The 19,315-nt window shown below is 42.6% G+C and overlaps 1 protein-coding gene across 3 annotated transcripts; it reads left to right on the top strand.

Moving 5' to 3' along the window:
• Window positions 1-2,072: 2,072 nt before the first annotated feature.
• MYSM1 (Myb like, SWIRM and MPN domains 1) lies at window positions 2,073-19,188 on the top strand. Of its 3 annotated transcripts, XM_017805547.1 has the most exons (21): window positions 2,147-2,199; window positions 2,977-3,122; window positions 4,131-4,206; window positions 4,384-4,454; window positions 4,721-4,798; window positions 4,927-4,953; window positions 5,485-5,563; window positions 6,233-6,331; window positions 6,937-7,691; window positions 8,560-8,690; window positions 9,491-9,594; window positions 10,226-10,303; window positions 11,330-11,418; window positions 11,737-11,791; window positions 11,876-11,926; window positions 12,598-12,672; window positions 12,962-13,150; window positions 13,354-13,486; window positions 15,227-15,332; window positions 15,450-15,507; window positions 16,054-19,188. In XM_017805547.1, exons 2-21 carry the CDS (start codon window positions 3,076-3,078, stop codon window positions 16,216-16,218), a joined length of 2,466 nt encoding a protein of 821 aa, XP_017661036.1. In that variant the 5' UTR covers window positions 2,147-2,199; window positions 2,977-3,075; the 3' UTR covers window positions 16,219-19,188. The 3 variants fall into 3 exon arrangements, 2 of the variants coding, with proteins under 2 accessions (XP_017661035.1, XP_017661036.1); XR_001873243.1 differs by lacking the exon at window positions 2,977-3,122 and having other exon boundaries at window positions 2,073-2,199; window positions 12,949-13,150; window positions 16,054-16,179; XM_017805546.1 differs by lacking the exon at window positions 2,977-3,122 and having other exon boundaries at window positions 2,073-2,199.
• Window positions 19,189-19,315: the final 127 nt, after the last annotated feature.

The following is a 19,315-nucleotide window of genomic DNA, read 5'->3' as shown; positions in this document are numbered from 1 at the left end:
GGAGGGAAAGACACCCCTTCATTTGGGTGCAGAGAATAACCACAGTCACACACTGAAGATGCTCCTGAAAGAAGAGGCAAGAAGGTGCAGGAACCAGCACAGCTTTTTGCACATGGCAGCTCTTAAAGATGAGAGCAGTCTGACCAAAATGCTTTAAGGGGCTGGTGCCCTCCCCCGATGGGAAGGATGAGAGAGGACAGACTGCTCTCAGTTACACTGTTTCTCAGAGGTCTGAGCATACTTGGAACTCAAAAAAAAAAAAGCCCCAGTCTTAAACATACTGTAGATGACAGCCTCTAGTATAAATCAAGACTTATGAAAAAAGAAAAGATAGGAGATAACTTTTCATATATTTGTGAATATCAGCCTGTTTGGACAGCTTAGTTAAGCATTGTTTAAGCAAGGTATTCCTAAGACTATAACAATTATTAACTATTTTTCTTTCTATCTTTCATGCTACCATTCGTCTAGATTTTGCTTATTCAAGTAGAGATAACAAAAACCATCACATTTGCTCTTTATTAATTTCACTTACAAACTCACTCCAGCACAAAGAGGAAATGTTCAGAATAAAAAGGTTGCAACAGACTTTATTGATTCGAAATATTTGTATTGAGATGACAATACAAATATAAACAGAAACACTTTTTTGAGTGGACGGTAATGATAATCAACTCTTCCCTTTGGTATATGATTAAAAGCCCAGCTACCACAAACACCAAAATATTTTTTGTGAAACGAAACACAGATTTAAGAATGCATGGGAACAAAACTGTGATTTTTTGGCATCCATAATACAACACTTTAACTTGACCCACACAACACCCTGTGCTGTCACCTCTAGATGAAGGAACAGACATGACCACATGCTTGAAGGACAAAGGGATGGATGGCCTGTGCAGGCTTCCAGAATCACAGAATTTATGTAGGGTAGAAAAGACCTCCAAGATCATCGAGTCCAACCTTCGATCACCATGTCAACCAGACCAGAGCTCTGAATGCCACATCCAGTCATTCCTTGAACACCTCCAGGGCCAGGGACTCCACCACCTCCCTGGGCAGCCTGTTCCAATGCCTGACCACCTTCTCCGTGAAGAATTTTCCCCTAATATACAACCCAAACCTTCCCTCGCACAACTTAAGGCCATTTCCTCTCATCCTGTCCCTTGTTCCCTGGGAGCAGAGCCTGATCCCCCAGTTGGCTTCACCCTCCTGTCAGGGAGTTGGAGAGAGCGAGATGGTCCCCCTTGAGCTTCCTTTTCTCCATGCTGAGCCCCCCCAGATGCTCCCGATGTTCCAGACCCTTCCCCAGCTCTGGACTCGCTCCAGCCCCTCCACGTCCTTCTCGCAGTGAGGCGCCCAGACCCGCACCCAGCACTCGGGGTGCCTCTCACCAGGGCGGGCTCCGGTTCCAGGCTCCCGCTGTCGCATCCCGCGCTGCCCCTCAGCCCCTGCCTGACCGTCACCCCTTCACTCACAGCCCGGACGCGACCCTCAGAGTCCGGCCACGCTCGGTCAGTTCCCGGCCATGTCCCCTCACAGCCAGGCCATGTCCCTCAGTTGGGCCATGTCCCCTCACAGCCCAGCCATGTCCCCTCACAGCCCGGCCTTGTCCCTCAGTTCTCGGCCGTGCCCCCTCACACGCCGGCCATGTCCCCTCAGCCCAGCCACGTCCCCTCACAGCTCGGCCATGTCCCTCAGCTGGGCCATGTCCCCTCACACGCCGGCCATGTCCCCTCACACGCCGGCCATGTCCCTTCACAGCCCGGCCTTGTCCCTCAGTTCTCGGCGATGTCCCTCAGCTGGGCCATGGCCCCTCACAGCCAGGCCATGTCCATCAGCTGGGCCATGCCCCCTCACACGCCGGCCATGTCCCCTCACAGCCCGGCCTTGTCCCTCAGTTCTCGGCGATGTCCCTCAGCTGGGCCATGTCCCCTCACAGCCCGGCCATGTCCTCCCAGCGCATCCATGCCCCCTTACAGCCCGGCCCTGTCCCTCAGCTTCCCGCCCGCTCCAGCCGCCCCGCGCTCCGCCTACCCCAGCGCCATGTCCGGCTCCGCCCGGCCGCTCCTCATCGCTCCGTGCCCGCCCATCGCCGCCGTCGGGCCGCCCCTTCCCGCGATAGCGCCGTCCCGGTGTCATGGCGGCGGCGGAGGAGCCCGAGGTGGACATCGAGGGGGACCCGGGGGCCCCGCCGGGGTGAGTGAGGGTCCCGCGGGGCTCCGGGAGCGCGGCCCGTCCCCCTGCGCTGGGAGGGGGTCGCGGGGGGCGGCCGCTCCTGAGGGGGCGGCCCTGGCCGGGCGCTTCCCGCCGCTGCAGGGAGAGACCTTGGAGTGTCATGGAGTGCCTGTGGAGAGGGGGCAGCGCCGGTGTGGAGCATCGTCAGGCAGGGCAGAGGGAACGGGGCTGTGGGAGCGCTGGTGTGAGGAGAACACGGAACTGCTGCCAAGGGATCCCCCAGAGCTCGGAACAGCGCCCGGAGGCTGCTGGGAGAATCCTTAAAAATACACATGGAAAAGGTGCTGGGTTGTGTAACTGTGTTCGCGAACTGGCGGAGGCAGAGAGGGTCAGAGAGCTGAACGCCGGGAGGGAGGTGCAAAAAACAGTCATAGAATCATAGAATGTAAAGGGGTTGGAATGGACCTTAAAGATCATCCAGTTCTACTCCTGCCGTGGGCAGGGACACTTCCCACTAGACCAGGTTGCTCAAGGCTTTATCCAGGCTAGCTTTGAACACTGCCCGGAATGGGGCATCCAAACCTTTTTTGGGCAAGCTGTGCCAAGGTCTCACCAACCTCACAGGAAAATATTTCTTCATAATAGCTAACGCAAATTTCCCCTCTTTCAGGCTGTACCCATTACTCTCTGTCCTGTCACTCCAGTTCCTGATGGAGAATCCCTCTCCAGCTTCCCTGTAGGCCCCTTCAGGTACTGTGAGACTGCTCTGAGGTGTCCACACAACCTTCTTTTCTCCAGGTCGAACAGCCCCAAATTTCCCAGCCTATCTCCATAGGGGAGGTGCTCCAGTCTTCTCACCAACTTCACGGCCTCCTCCGGATTTGTTCCAACAGTTCCATGTCCTCCTTATGTTGGGGACCCCAGAGCTGGATGCAGCACTCCAGGTGGGATCACAAGAGCAGAGCAGAGGGGCAGAATCACCTTCAACCTGCTGGCTGTGGTCCTTTGGATGCAGTCCAGGGTTCAGTTGGCTTTCTGGGCTTCAGCAAATTCATGGATAAGGGATGGTGAAGTGGGCAGAGACTGTAACACCTCAAATGGAGCACCTGCAGGTGCTGGAAGAGAACAAGAGGTTTGAAGCAGAGAGTTGCTGTCCTAGAGCAGCACCTGCCACTGCTGCACACAGGCTGCTGGGCAAAGGGGGTGTTGATCCCACCCTGTCCTTGATGTTCTCCGAAAAAAGCAGGAGTTGTGTAGGCTTCTGACTGTACATGGAGATTTATTCTTTATCCTATAAAGAGGTGTTTGAAGTGTTGGCACAAAGCATTTCAGAATACTAAATGAGTTTAAATGAGTAGCACTGCAGGGGATATAGGGCTAATTAGTCATTAGAACTGTCCGAATGCTCTGGAAGTAAAGATTTTTTTAAACAAGTAATTACTTGCGTTACTAAGCAGATTTTATGCTGCATGAAAATGAAAGGAAGTAGATCTCTAATAAAAAGTAGTTATTTACAGAAAAGATCAAGCATAAACTGAATTAATTCTGTAAGAGTACTAGATTAGATAGTGGGAAGAAATTCTTCCCTGTGAGGGTGTTGAGGCCCTGGCTCAGGTTGCCCGGAGAAGCTGTGGCTGCCCCATCCCTGGAAGTGTCCGAGGCCAGGTTGGATGGGGCTTGGAGCAACCTGGTCTGGTGGAAGGTATCCCTGCCAATGAGATAATCATTAAGGTCCCTTCCAACCCAAACCATTCCATGATACTAACAGCCCTGTACAATTAACCCTTGTGTAAGTGTGAGCTTTCCTTGGCAGGAAAACAAGTTTGTCTTTACAAGAAGGTGTTTTTACCATATTGGGGGAAACATGTAGAAATGTTAAGTGGAGATAATAGAACTCAATGACACTTTTAATATTAAACTACAGTTGTCTTGCACAATGGAATCTCTTTCAGAGATCATGAAAACCCAGCATCAAGCCTGCTGCAGGATCACTATCTCGATTCATCTTGGAGAACTGGCAACAGTCTTGTAAGTATTTTTTAAATGAGTGGTGCTTTTAGCAAGGTTATCACAGCTGCTGTGTGCTCTTCCCTCCATGTACATGCTCTTTAGGTTTTTAACCAGGGCTTTTTCCTTACTTTTAGAAAGTGTTATGTATTTATTCTGGGGAATTCAGATATTAAAACACAGTTGTGTTGTTTGCAGCCCTGGACATTGGACAGCAGCATTAGTGAAGAAAACAGGGCTGTCATTGAGAAGATGTTGCTGGAAGAAGAGTATCCTTTTGCTGATTTGGTTTCATGTTTTCCTGTAGAAAAACAGAAAACTTCCTATTTCCAAAGGAACTGCCCTAATCTTTTCCTGTTAAGATGACTGAAGCCCTGCCACCTTGTAGGTAGACTGAAGAAATACTGCTGCAGAAACTGCAGTGTTTGTTTCTACAACTGGGTAATTCTGAACCAGTATAATTTATATGATTTTTAGAATTCTCACATGTACAAATATCTCTGATGCTTTAAAAAGTTACTTAGCAATATTTCAGGTATTATTTATCTAATAAATCACTTTCTGAAAAAATATGGCTCAACCAAAAGGAAGTGGAGAAAAGATCTGTGAAAAGGTAAGATGTGCTTGGGAAAAATTAGATGAGAAGAAATGAAAAATTCTCTTAAAGTAGGGTTATTTGCTGAGATATGCAACAGCATCACAATTGCTAATTTTTATTTTCACTCTGTTTTTTATTTGCAGCCCTCATAAGAAAACTGGAAAAGTCATGTACGTACATTTTAATGATTGAGTTGCATTTTTAAATGTGGTGTCTGGTTTAAGTTAAGTTACTAGAAACTATTTAAAAAAAAAAAAAGAAGTTACAGTTCCTTAGTTCCTTTTGTTTGGCTGTGCAAAATTATATAAGAGAACTTTCAACAGGAAGAAATACTGTGTATAATAATAGCCTCATGGTAAAATAGGAGAGTGGGGGTTTTTTTTGTTGCACAGTGGTCCTTATGAAAAAAAATTGTTAATTCTAGTTGGCTTTTTTGCCTGAACTTTTCTGTTTGCTGCTTTTATTTACTTCTGTACCGTTAGTCACTGATGAATATTGAGTTGCCTTGAACCTTCCTTTGTGGTGGGGAAGCTGATTCTCAGTATTTTATTTGTCATGTTTATAAACTCATGTTTAAAACAATACTTTGAGTTTTACCGAAGAAGGGGAGTAGTTCCCCTGTCAGAAGGTACCTTGAGTTATGGAGTTGGAGGATTAAATGTTTTTAGGAAAGCACCAACTTTTGCTTCCTGCTTTCCCAGGGTCCGGTCACCTGCAAAACCACCTGGCTGCTCCCTGAAGTGGACATTGGAGGAAAAAGAGCTGTTTGAACAAGGACTGGTGGGTTTGTTTATAGATGTAATATTTTTAATTGAATTAATTTATTTATTCTAAATAAGAGAATAGTTAATATGAATAAGCATGATATGGTTCTTCTAAGGCTTCTGCTTTTTTTTCTTCTAACATGTTAAAAGTAATTGCCATCTACCAAGAGTGTAATGATAACCCAAAATGGTTTTCTTTACCAGATTTTGTTCATGTGAGGCTGATTACAATTTGAGAGCACAAAATACCTCAAATACTCAGCGTTATGAGTTGCACAGTCACAATGCTGTTCTTAACTGTTGGAAGTGTACTGTGTTTTTAAGGCAAATAAAGTGAAATCCTTTAACTACTGTTGTAAGGTCTTCAGAGATTATATGTAATATAATGTAATAGGGTTTGCTTGCCAAGCACAGTAGGATTCCTTGGGATAGCAGGCAGCATAATTTACAGAGTGCCTGAAGAGGGTGAAGAAGATGCTCTAGTTAAGAAGAATAACAATAGTTCTTACTGTTGGATGCCATTTTATTTCTGGTAGAACATGAATAGCGAGGTTCTTTACCGTGGGTTTGCTGTACTGTTTGTGCATTTGAGTGAACAATTGAGGTTTTAAACTCCCTTGGCACGTGAAGTGCAATGTCTGGAATGTCAGAGTTTGGGTGACTCCAGTGTGCTTTGTCGTGTCAGGTGAAATTTGGCCGCCGGTGGACAAAAATCGCCAAGTTGATCGGGAGTCGAACTGTCCTACAGGTCAAGAGCTACGCTCGGCAGTACTTTAGGAACAAGGTAAATGGAGGATCTCTGGAGCTGGCAAAAAGGCTGTTTGCCAAGTGTGGTGTTGCATGTACAGCTTGCTTTTAATCTGTCTTTTCAGGGCATTTGCTGGCAAAGCACATACTCTGTTTATTCCCATATTCAGAAAAGTGGAATATGCTTATTTGCAGATTTAAAATAATTCAGACCTGATTTCAAATTCCTAGAATAACCTGTATTTTTATTGCTGGTATAACTAAACAAAAAACGTAGTATAATTGTGGCCTCTTACACTGTTTGTCATTAGTATGAAAATTATTTTCCACTACACGGCTGTCCTTGCTGTGTGTTGTAGTTTTAGCCTTAACCTCACTTGAGATTTCGGGGACATTTAGGAAGAGATAACTATTCTCTAGGATTCTGTGACTGGAAATACATGTTAATTTACACTTGGGCTAAAGTATACCTTTAATGCTGTGCCAAAGTCAGTTGCAGTGGATTAAACTATATTAAAAGGGTAAGATAAGGAAGAAACGCTTCAGAATATCTGCTGTTCAAATGAAATAGTTCTGATTATTTGGGAGGCAGATGGGATTGTTTTGGTTTTCCCTTCTTAAAGTATCTGATATTTTCCTAAGGCAAAAAATGGTGATTCTGAAAAAGAAGAGCAAAGTCAGTGTGGGAGCAGTGTTCCCATGGAAGATGGGATAAGGGCAGAAACTGGAAATTTGAGAGGCCGTGCAGACCCTAATCTGAATGCAGTAAAAATTGAAAAGCTGTCAGATGATGAAGAAGTAGACATAACTGATGACATGGATGAGCTACTCTCTCCTACCTTCCAGCAAGAAACTGGAAAATCTGAATTATCTGTTATTCCAAAAAGTCCAGTTGAAGAAACAAAAGGAATGGAACACGGTTTGTCATCTGCTGGACACGGTTCTGGAATCGCTTTGCCTAAAGAAGATCCTCAGCAGACCAGGCAGGATACAGTGGATGCCTTGGTATTTCCTGCTGTGGCAGCAACGTGTTCCCAGCACCTGAATGGTGATAAATCTTTGAGTTTAGATTTCCAGCAGTACAATAATTATATTGAGAGAGCTGAACAAGGAGGAGCAGTAACATCTCTTGGGACTGGACAAGCGACTGCTGAGGAGCCCAGTGAGGAGCAAAGAAACCCGGCTGACAATGGATTGCTTTTTCCTTCCCCCTGCCAAGCAGATGAAGATCATCAAGAAGAAGCAGAGGAGCTGAAGCCCCCTGATCAAGAAGTGGAGGTTGACAGGAGCATCATTCTGGAAGAGGAAAAGCAGGCTATTCCCGAGTTCTTTGAAGGGCGCCAGGCCAAAACACCAGAGCGTTACTTGAAAATCAGGAATTATATTTTGGATCAATGGTAAGATGCATTGATTTCTTTTACTGAAATAAGTGATTAAGGTGTCCTGGTTTGTTGTAGTTAAAACACTACTTAGTACTAGCAGCTTCTGAAAAGAGTAAAATTATTGTATGGTAGCTTGCCAGTGAACAGCATTCATTATTAATGCTTCTTTTGCATCTTCCCATTTTTTTCCTGGCATTCTGGAAGCTAAGCAATGAACATACTTTGAAGCATAATGAAAATTAGTGTCCTGTATCAGAGCAAGCTGCATGCATTTGGGTTATGTTATTTTCTTCCAACTTTTGCCATCCGATTTGTAAGAAGGGTTTTAATAAGTGGTTCCTCGAAATAAATAACTGGTGACATTAACTCTGTGATGAGGTCTGCAGTAGTGGGGCACTGCCTTTACAGAAGGGCAGCAAGAAGTCTGTGCTGGAACAAATGATGCTGAGCAAAAGAATGCCTCTAAGTAAGTATCAATTTGGTGTAGTGCTTGCACACTTGAGTATTTTTTATTCCATCTCTAAAGAGCTGGTGTAAGGAACCCCAGGCATTTGTGGCAGCAGGCTCAAGATACAGTTTGTCTTGTTGCCATTTTGGTTTGTGTGGTCACTCTGTTGCTTAGCTTGCTTTTAAGTAGAAATAATTACTGAGTTTAACTCAGACTCCACTCAGTTGTCTTGTGTACTGTCAGCTTGTTGTGGGTGAAAGAAAGACTAAAGTTCCATGTTCAGAGGAGTGTTGAACTGAAAAGGTTCAGTGTCAGTTTAAAAGGAAGCAATAAGTGCATAGAGAGTGAAAACAGGACCTCAGTTAAAGTCACACAATTCCTTCCTCCCCCCATGATTTGTTCTGCTGTCTGACAACATGCTGGATTTGATTTTAGGGAGAGATGTAAACCCAAGTACCTGAACAAGACCTCGGTGCGTCCGGGCCTGAAGAACTGCGGTGACGTCAACTGCATTGGCCGGATCCACACGTACCTGGAACTCATAGGGGCCATTAACTTCGGCTGTGGTAGGGATACTTCTGTGGGAACCAATAAATAGCCTCTTTTGGGGTAATGCTGAAGGACTGCCTAATGTTAGGGTGCACTGCTCACCCAGGGGATACACAACTATCCTTGCTAGGAAGGACTTTCTGAGCAGATTGTCTCTCACAACCTTGGAAAATCTGGAGGAGTTTGTAACCTGCTTACAGGATTATGGATTTTTGGTTTTGCACAAAACCTTTTTATTTTTTCTTTATTTTTTTTGCCTTCCCTCATGTTTAACCATACATGAGCTGGTGGACTGGTTGCTTTGTTTTGTGCTTTTCTGTGTGTCTAGTGTTGGATTATTTTTATTTCCCTGATAACCCACTGTATCTGAAATTCTGCCCTCCTTCCTTATAAGACAAAATTCAAGTTATTGTTACTTTTCCCACACTGAATGATGACTGTTTCCTGAATAAACATCAGTGTCTTCATCCTCAGGGCTAGTTTTTAAACTATTCAAATGTTAAAATCAGGTGACATTTAAAGTGTATATACACCTGGAACTTGGTGTTTTAGAGTCTCTGGATGGATTTTGGTCCAAAGCTGAACAACAGTCACCTGAGAGAGGAGCAATGTCTTGCAAATACCTTTTGTCTGAAGTAAAGTTATTTAAAATAACATAATTATAACCAACAAGAGATGTCTCTTTAGGGTTTTTTTTGTTGCCTTTTCCACGATGGTATTTGCTGTTCCCACTCACCTCTCTCCTCCTGTCTGTGTAGCAGTGCTGAGTGTCTCCGTGCTTTGCTGACGTGCAGTGTCTCCCTTGTGTCTCCTGCAGAGCAGGCCGTGTACAACCGGCCCCAGGCAGCCGACAGGACGCGCTCCCGGGAAGGCAAGGACACGGTGGAAGCCTATCAGCTCGCACAGCGCCTGCAGTCCATGGTGCGGCCTGAGGGGGAGCCGGGGGGCAGCACGAACGGGGAGAGTCTGTCCAGCTTTCATAGTGAAGTGTTTTGCAGTGGGTGATTAAGTTGCTTGCATTTTAACTGTTAAATAGAGTAGGATGTGGCTTACTGAGAGCCTTATGCACACAATTAAGTGCAGTAGTAACTACTTGAATTACCAAGGCTTGCCAGAGTAAATTTTCATATTCACTCGTAATACAAAGTTTTTAAGTACTTCACAGCAAAATACATCAGTTGATGAGAGGAAACACAAAATCAATCCCACTAAAAATATAATAAATTGAAATATAAAGAGCTGTAGCATCCCCTGGATGTAAACATCCTGGTTTTATAGTTTTGTGCATTGTCTGAGCTAGAATTCAGGGCTGGATAACAGTGCCCTGTTGCTGTCAGGGGTGCTGAGCTTCCTCGGAACACCAACAGGCTTTACTGCCTTAAAATGCAAAAACTCCACTGATGACATTTCGTGACAGTCTACAGAACACCAGGGTGTTGGTAACATCCCTGTGGCAGTACCCTTTTGGACACTGTCCTTGGGGCTGCCCAGCTGAAGTAAATGCAGGTTTTGCAGGGTGAGAGCCCTGACTCTTGGTGATTTCTTGCCACAGCGCACAAGAAGGCGGCGAGTGCGAGACCCCTGGGGAAACTGGTGTGATGCCAAGGATTTGGAAGGACAGACATTTGAGGTGACCCTTCTGTGTTTTTAACTTTCCTTAAGGAATTAATTCTTGCTGATTGCTGGCAGATGGTGTTGCATCAAACAGAAAAGGGAACAGTTGTGTCACAGGGACTTAACCTCTCTTGTGGAAGCAGTAATTTGAAAGTAATGCAGCAGCTGGTACATCTTTGTGCTGCTGATAAATAAAGTTGGTGTTTGCACAGGGGTTTTATGCCCCTAAAGCTCTTTGCCTTGTCTTGTAGGAGATTTCATGATCCATTGCTTTTGAGTTAACTGCCTTAAAGCAAATGGTAAGATGGGAGAATACCATTTAAATGTTATTTTTTCAGTCCTGTATGGTTTCTTTGTGCTCATTATGCAGGTGATAATGAGTTCCTAATATTAATTCTGCTACTAGCAATATCCCCAGAAATTCTGTGGTTTATGAAGTGCTTTAAAAATTCATACAAGTTTAAATATTTTATGGGAGAATTGGAAAGAAAATACTTGTCCATTCCTACAATTTCAAATTATATGAAAAATGAAGAACATCTATTTTTCTTGTATAGAAAACCTTCTTAATTTGCAACTTTTAGTAATTACCTGTAACAATTACTTCCATAATACTATTTTTTATTAACTGAGATTAATAATTCAAACACTTCTTGCAAAATACATATTTGGATGGAAAAAAAGGTTGAAAACACTCATCCCTAAAGAGGGGTTGTGATAAGTTCTGAGCATGGTTTGTACTGGCAGATTATCACACTTGGATTTACACCTGGTTTGTGATGTGGGCTGTGATTTTACTGAATTTGATTGATTTCATATGAGAATTCTCTCATCAAGCATCTTGTGGGCTTGGTCTCTGGTTGTCACTCCTTCCACACTGCCTGGTTCATGGCTATTGCCTCTGCCATCAGTAGTTCTGTAACACACAAATTATATCAAGAGGACAATGATATCAAGAATTGATTTTGGGCTGGTTTTGCAATCACTGCTGAAGCAGCACTTCAGACATTAAGACATTTCATTTTTTGTTGAACCCTCTTAGCATCTCTCAGCTGAAGAATTAGCAAGAAGGAGAGAGGAAGAAAAACTGAAACCTGCAAAATCTTCCAAAGGTTCGAGACAACCCAAAAGGTATTACTGGATGTGCATCGTGTTCAGACACAGATCTGCCAGGGATTGAACAAATGTCTTGTGTCAGGCTGGAAAGGTGCAAAGCATTAGCATGTGTCACGGTCTGAAATAGCCTGGGTGCATTTCACATGTTTCCTCTTGCAATTCACGAGTGTGGGGAGTGATGGTTCTGTAGTTGGTGGAAGTCATCCTAGTGTGGGATGAGAAAATCCAGTGAAGAACACCAGGTTATTCCTCCTCAGCTGAGATGACAGTGGGAAAGTTGAAAAGTTTCCTGACTGTCCTACATCTTTAGAGAAATTTTCTTTCATTTTATAGTTCCTTTGATCCCTTTCAGCTGATACCCTGCTGTCTGTTCACGGAGGAGAAGCAGGTATGTACCTCTGAGGGAATTACCAAGAAGGCTTCATTACTTGGGTTACTTTTCTTATACTCATTATTGTCTTTATCATTTCAGGAGCCTTTTAAGGTCAAAGTGTCTTCTGAAGCACTTCTAGTAATGGATTTGGTGAGGATTAAGTTTTGTCTTTCAAAAAGCTATGATGTCTGTGTTGTGGGTTTTTTTTTTTTAAATGAAGTCTTCTTCTCAGGAAGATTGAGAAATACAGTAATGTTTTTGTTCACCTAGAAGTGAGAACCTAGTATTAAATAAAGCCCCTAAAGATGAATAATTTTTATATTGTGCCCACTGTACAACTATTTACCTTCTAGAAAAATGAATTAGAGTTTTACTGCTTTACTGCTTACTACTCTCTGTCACACTTTAATTTGTATAAAGCTACTTTCTGACAGTCTGTCCTTCTGAGATCTATGGCTTTATTTTCTACCAGTCTGGCAATTGATTTTGTGTTTACAAAGCAAAATGTGGGGATTTTTTTAGGAACGACAGGTTGTACCAAAATTGTGCAGTTGTTCAGCAGTGCCCAGGCTGCATCTGTGGACGTGTTACACCCTTGCACTACATCCCTGGTGTGTTTATAATAAGCAAATTTAATCTTTTCTGTTTGCTTTAAATGGAAACAATGGGGTTTTGAGAGGTTTTAGTGGTTTTGAGTTTTCCTTCTAAATGTCATTGAGAAGTTACTGACTTGAGTGCAGGGCAAAACAAAGAGAAATTACACAACTTGGACTTCCATACTTGTTTAATCTCATTTCTTTCATACCTGTTTGATCTTCCAGCACTCTCATGTGTCTCTGGCAGAAGTGATAGGGCTGCTGGGTGGAAGGTACTCTGAAGCTGATAAAACTGTGGAAGTAAGTGTTTGTCTTTTTACATTTTCTCTAAAATATTAAAACTGATACGATAATAGATATAATTTGAATAAATGTAACTGTTATTTCTGAAGGACAACTAATTAAATATATGAAATCTAAGTCAATTACTGCAGTCTTGAAATGTTAGAGTTATGTTCAATTGTGAAGGAGAAAGATCTGGTAAATTATGAGGAAGATCTGGTAAAATATTCTTAAAATTCTGTTGATGAAGTCTTATGTAACTGATGGAGGTTTGTTGCATTTATCCATCTGGAGGTTTCTTTACCAGGTGTGTGCAGCAGAGCCCTGCAACAGCCTCAGCACAGGCCTGCAGTGCGAGATGGATCCGGTGTCCCAGACACAGGCCTCGGAAACACTGGCTGCCAGAGGATTCCAGGTCATTGGATGGTACCATTCCCACCCAGCCTTCGATCCCAACCCCTCCATACGAGACATTGACACTCAAGCCAAATACCAGGTACAGCAAAAACATACAAAGAGCAAAAAACACCCCCAGGCCCAAAGCCTCCGTGGTATTTTCAGTGGTAGTACATATTTTTGCCTTAATTTTAAATCAGCCATAAATGACATAAATGCTGGGGTTTAGATTTCAGCATCCTCTTCTGAAAAAAGGTTGGATTTTTATATGTGGATTTTGTTGTGTGTTTTTTTGTTTTTTAGAGCTATTTCTCCCGGGGAGGTGCCATGTTCATCGGAATGATCATAAGCCCTTACAACCGAAATAATCCCCTGCCATATTCCCAGATCACCTGTCTGGTCATCAGTGATGAGATCAGTGCTGATGGTTCCTACCGTAAGTACATCTGTTTTATCCTTTTCCTTTCGGATACTAAGGGGAAAAATGTCTGCTTTTGAACTTGAGAAATGGGTATTTATGTATTTGTGTTGGTAAGGTGATGGTATTGTACAAACGGTATAATTTCTATTGGTAACGTGCTGGACAAACCCAGGAATTCCACTGAAAGAGTGATCCTGAAAGTTGTCCCTGCTGTCATGACAAGAATATACAAATATAGATAGATAGAAGATTGTTCTTTTGCGTTAGTATTTTTCACAGTCTGTGGAAGAAGTGAAAGGTTTGGGACGAGAGTCACTGTTATTTACATGCAGAATCCTTATGAACAGCTGAGAAACTGTTTCACATGTACAGCATGGGCTTTACTGCATTGCAACATTCTGAACAGATCCTCTGCCCGAGGAAACAGAGGTAAATAGCAAAGAATTGGCTGCTACAGTGGCCAAAAATCCTTAATTCTTGACTAATGTGCCATTCTGAAGGTCAAAGGATCAAATTTGCTAGGAAAGCTGAAAGGGTGTGCTGGCAGGAACCCCAACCTAAGGGGTTTGATTAAAAATGTCATTGGCATTTAATGAAAACAGGATCCTTTCCTTTCTTGAACAGTTAAGAACACACCATATAAAATTCATGGTGATGAATAAAATTCCAGTGATGATGAGATCTTCTGCTCTTTCCTTGACATTCGTTTGAGGAAAATTCCCCTGATAACAGTAGATGGTTCTGGTAGCTGCCTGTTCTCTTTCCTCCTCCCTCCCTCTATTTATAAAGTTCTGATTTTTGCATCCCCACTCCAAGGTTTCCAGTTCTCTTGGCACAGCAGTAGCTGAGGCCATGTGAGCCAACAGTTCTCCCTGTTTTTTCCTGTGGAAGTAAGCAGAGGAGACCATCTGCCTGGAGACTCACTGCACAGTCCTGGGGGAAGTGGAGCAGTGGCCACATCTGTGCACTAATTCCTGTTTACCACACTGATTGTCCTGTGATTTTATCCTCATTTCCCACACATCCCGTCCTTGCCGAGGAATTAAATTACTGACAAACTTCATTGCCTTTAGAAGACTTTTTTGTAATCACTCACTTTTTCTGTCTGAGAGGATGCCATATTTCTGTTTAGCTCCTGAAATCAAGGTTTTACTAAATGCCATCTCCTCAGGCTCTTTAGAAATGATTTACTGAAATTCACACTCTTTCTCTCTGATTTTTGATAACTGAATTGTTAACCTGCAAATAATTTTCTTACTAAATTCCTCTTCCCCCACCTGCAATAGACCAGAAGATTTTCTTCCTTTCAGAGCCAAATTCCTCTGAAATAGCGAACAATACTCATCAGCAGCCCCTTCAGGCATAAAAACCAAACCTTTTTTTATTCACTTAATAATTACCTAAATCTTAAAGAGATTTGCCACTACAAAAGTGGTACTAAACACTCAATTCATTTTTCTCTTTCTCTGTTTTTTGTAGATTTCTGTGTCCTTCCTTATGGCCTGGGGAATTTGTGAGGGCAGGGAGGAAAACAGATTTGTTCCTACTCCCACCACAGTTAAATTTGGAATCCCAAACACGTCATCCTTTTGCTTTAACCTCCTTAATGTTTTCAAGTAACAGAACCACAGGCTTCTGCAGTCAGTAATAAACAGGAACAGTTATGGGGAGGGAAGGGATTGCATCTAAAACTGAAAAGAGAAAGAAAGTGTAGTGCACTAGAAACACTGAATGATGATGTTCCATTGACTGCAGGCCTGCCCTACAAATTCGAAGTGCAGCAGATGTTGGAGGAGCCTCAGTGGGAATTAGTATTTGAAAAAACAAGGTGGATAATTGAAAAGTACAGATTTTGCCACAGGTATGTGTTTACTGCTGTTACAAACAGCCAGTTAGGAATTGTTGTATGTTTGTTATTGTTTCAGTCAAGACCTGTGGCTCCTTTCTCCAGCATTCCTGTTTGTTTTTTTTCCAACAGCAGCGTCCCCATGGATAAAATTTTTCATAGGGATTCTGACCTGACTTGTTTGCAGAAAGTAAGTTTTCTTTTTTAATGTTGAATGTTTTTTTTAAATGCAAATCTGTTTCATGTTAGCAGAGGTCACCTGAAGTTACATTTTTACAAATCAGAGATGGAAATTAATGGCAATAAATTACTTCTGTGGCACAACTCACTCACACAGTGAAAATAAGGATCCTCCTTTGAGAGAGGTGGGAATGTGTTATGTGCAGACACCAAGTTTGACCCTCAGTTCGGAGAAGGTTTAATGGCAAATCACTTGTACACAATAATTGCCCACGTCGAATTCTTTTGTTTCCTCTCATGACTTTGCTTATAAACAGTGCAAATCTAAAATTGAGTTGGTAAAACGTTCTGGATTTCAGCTGTTGTGTAGCTGGTTTTAAAAAATTGGATTTTAATCACCTGTGTTTTCCTGTGTCACTGTTCCTTTTAAAGTTGTATTGCACACTTGAACAATTTTTTAGTGTTAATTCTAAATAAAAATCCCTTTGTAATAAAAAATTTTAAAAAATTCAGGAAAAATTTTAATTTTAACAAAATGTTCTTTTGTTTTGACCAGCTTTTGGAGTGCATGAGGAAGACTTTGGGCAAGGTAACAAACTGCCTCATTGCTGAAGAGTTCTTGACTCAGATTGAAAACTTATTCCTTTCCACATACAAGAGTGAGGAAAAGGGCAATGCTGAAGGAAGTGAGAAGGAATGTTCACACCAGTTGCCACTGTGATGGCTTTGGCAAACCAAAGTGATGGAATTTGGATGTTATTTTTTGATTTCTCTCCTTCCTCCTCATTATGTCAACTCTTTCAGAACTGTTACCCACCTCAGTAGTGACTGTTACAGAATCCAGTGTCATCTTATCTTGGTGGTTTAAAGATACTTTGGAAGCTCTTTTTTTGTGTGACCCCAGTGCCCAAGGCTAACGAGGGATGCAGCATTAATTGAGTGACTGCTCTGGGAGAAGGACACCTGTCAGGAATACTGTGCATCCATCTTCAAGGAGAGTTTGTCCTCTCTCAGGTCTTCCAGTTTGGGAATTTTCTCTTAATGTTGCCTCCAGGTACCCATCTAACTCAGGATGAATTAATGCTTTAGAGGTTGTAAGTTTGAATGAATTCACAGAAGAGAAACTTAACTGAAATGAGAACTTTGTAGCTCCAACTCTCCTGGTATCGAGCCTGAAGTTTTATTCAGTTGTAGCAAAATACATCACCTGATTTCTTTGCTTTATTACTGTTTTTCCTCATTCATCCTGATGGTCAAGTAGCTTTTTGGCACATTCTTTGCCATCTTGTTTCTGTATTGGGGAGGAAAAGCTGGCAAGTTTTCATGACTTCTCAGTAGTGCCTGTGCTTGTTTCCAGTGGAAATGCAACCTTTGTGACCTTCCATTCTATGGGGAGGTTTTACCTTGTTCTCCAGATCCTTGCCGTTTGTCCACTTGGAATTGCCACTGTTTCCTGTGGAAACACGAGCTCTGGGTTGATGGCAAACTGGGGGCAAGGAGAAGAAAAGTATTTGTGTTTGTAAAGAAAAAAATCCCAACTTTTATATTCGGAGTCTTCTCTATAATGTACAGTTTAATAAGAAAACACTGGTTTATATCAGTTTCTCAGTTATGATTTCTTACAGGTGTATATTCAGATAAATCAGTCACAGATTGATCTTGATTGGAGAAGTTTCCTGATTGCAACTTGGAAATGTTTCGTGAGCTGTATCACTGTGACTCTTTATAGAAGAAATGTGTTTTAAATTTTGCTTTCTAAGGAAACTTGACTTGTCTGCAGGTATTTACACAGGTTTATCTTGGGCAAAGTTTCTCAGAGAGGTCTAAAATGTATTTGAAAACCTGAAACAAGACGTCGAGTTTATATCTAGAGGGGAGAGAATGGGCTCAATTTTTATTTTAAGAAAAAATATATGTGTGTATATATCTAGTTCTACATAACATAAATGGAATTTTAAGATTTTATATGTTTCAGCTTTTCATTTATATAGAATTTGAAAAGCTTTAAAATCATAGGGCTGCATCCCAAGGAGGGAAGCCCTTCGCAGGAAGTTGATGTTACGGTTTTTACCATGGAATGTCAGACTCCTTCTGTCACTGAGGGGAAGGTGCAGAACCTGATCAAAGGAAAATGGGAGCTCTTGATACTCAGTGATTTTCCCACATTCAAGAGCTGTGGACTCAAAAGTACTGGTGGATGTTCTGTGCTCTCTTCTATGTCCAGATCTGCAGGTGCAGAGCTTTGGGTCCCACTACTGTGTGTGATTTACCACTGGTGCACCCATCTGTGTCCGGTGTGTTGGCTCAGTCTGCACTTACTCTGAACTGTCATCTTTGGGACTTCCTCACTCCCAATACTGCATGGATTTCTGTATTCCTAGTTAAACTCCACTCTGAGTGGGAAGGCATTCCTGACAGCTCAGTTGTGGGTGCTGTGCAGTGCATGGTGTTGGGTTCAGTGTTCCATAGGTTCTCTAGGAAATCCCCCAGGATCAATGTACACGGGCAGCTGTAATTTGTGCTGGTTGGTAGCAGGAGAATTTTGAACCCCTGTGTAACATCAGTATGAAGTAGATCCTGTTCACTGTCCTCATAGGGTCTATTCCCAGCCCTTTAAGGATGGATCAGGATTACTCAAGCAGTGGTAACTGTGCTGGCTGCTTCTCTCTGTAGTGATTACAATGAATTAAAGTAACACAGTTGTATCAATTGGATTTAACAGAGATGTTATATAAGGAAGTTCTGAGTGACACACACTTTTGAAGTGGTTTGTCTCTGGGAAGAGGACATGGTGCAGGACCGAGCCTTTGGCATGCACAGAGACTCCAGATATTCTGAGTTTACGAGCAGGGTGGTGTGGAGAAAATAGAATGCTGGTACCATTGGGATCCAGTCTTGCACACGGAATTGTATGGGAATTGGAAAGAGCACAGTTGTGATGCTGAGTAATGATTTTGTTGGCAGGAGCTGTGGTAAGAAAATAACTAATCTGCTTTTCAGCATTTAGTTGGTCTGAGTGGTTAATAAGGAGAGTTTGGAAGTTGCAGGCTTCCCAGGAGGTAAAAATCTGTTTTACTAATGTGCCAGTTCTGCTACCAAACACATATCAGGCATGAAAATTCTTTATTACAAAGCTTTTTTTTCCCCATCCAGGCTTTGTTTCAGTGCACTTGTGAGGACTAATCCACTGTTCCTTTCTGTAGGTCCAGTGTTACACCCTGCCAAGGTGTTGCTCAGGAGATGAGGAATGGTTGAGCAGTGAGTAGAATGATACAGTTAAAACTGAAATTCGAGTTTAAAATAGGAAAAAACAAACTAAAACCAAACAGGCAACCACAAAACAAACAAACAAACAAACAACCCCCCAAGATGTCACTTGTGCAAATATCCTTGAAGGGCATTTGTTGGCTGAATTATGTTTTGCTCTCTCAGTTTCCAGCAGTGCTGCTTCAAAGGGCACAGATCTTGTTTACAAAGGGGAGGGAACATCTCTATTTTTATGTTTTTAAAATAAGTAATTTTCCAAGAACAATTCAGGTGAGGAAAATGAACAAACCCCAAAACCAAACAGAAGGTTAACACTGTTGCCATTGATGTTAAGTACTGTTTTTCCTTTGCTTGCTTCTCTGCTACTCCTGACTGATGATGAGAAGAGTCTGCTAATAAAGACTGTGTATGCAATGCCCTGAAAGATGTGTCCGTGTTTGTGATGGCTCCTTGCCTCCTGAGCACCAGCTCTGGAATTGCTTTATTCCTAGTCGGTGGCAATAACCAAGTGAGTGAATGACGTCCGGTTCCACCAGAGGGAGCTTTGTCAC

The sequence above is a fragment of the Lepidothrix coronata genome, unplaced genomic scaffold (assembly GCF_001604755.1).
Source record: "Lepidothrix coronata isolate B3197 unplaced genomic scaffold, Lepidothrix_coronata-1.0 Scaffold12, whole genome shotgun sequence".
In the NCBI taxonomy this organism is placed as follows: domain Eukaryota; kingdom Metazoa; phylum Chordata; class Aves; order Passeriformes; family Pipridae; genus Lepidothrix; species Lepidothrix coronata.
This window is presented reverse-complemented; position numbering and strand designations above follow the sequence as displayed.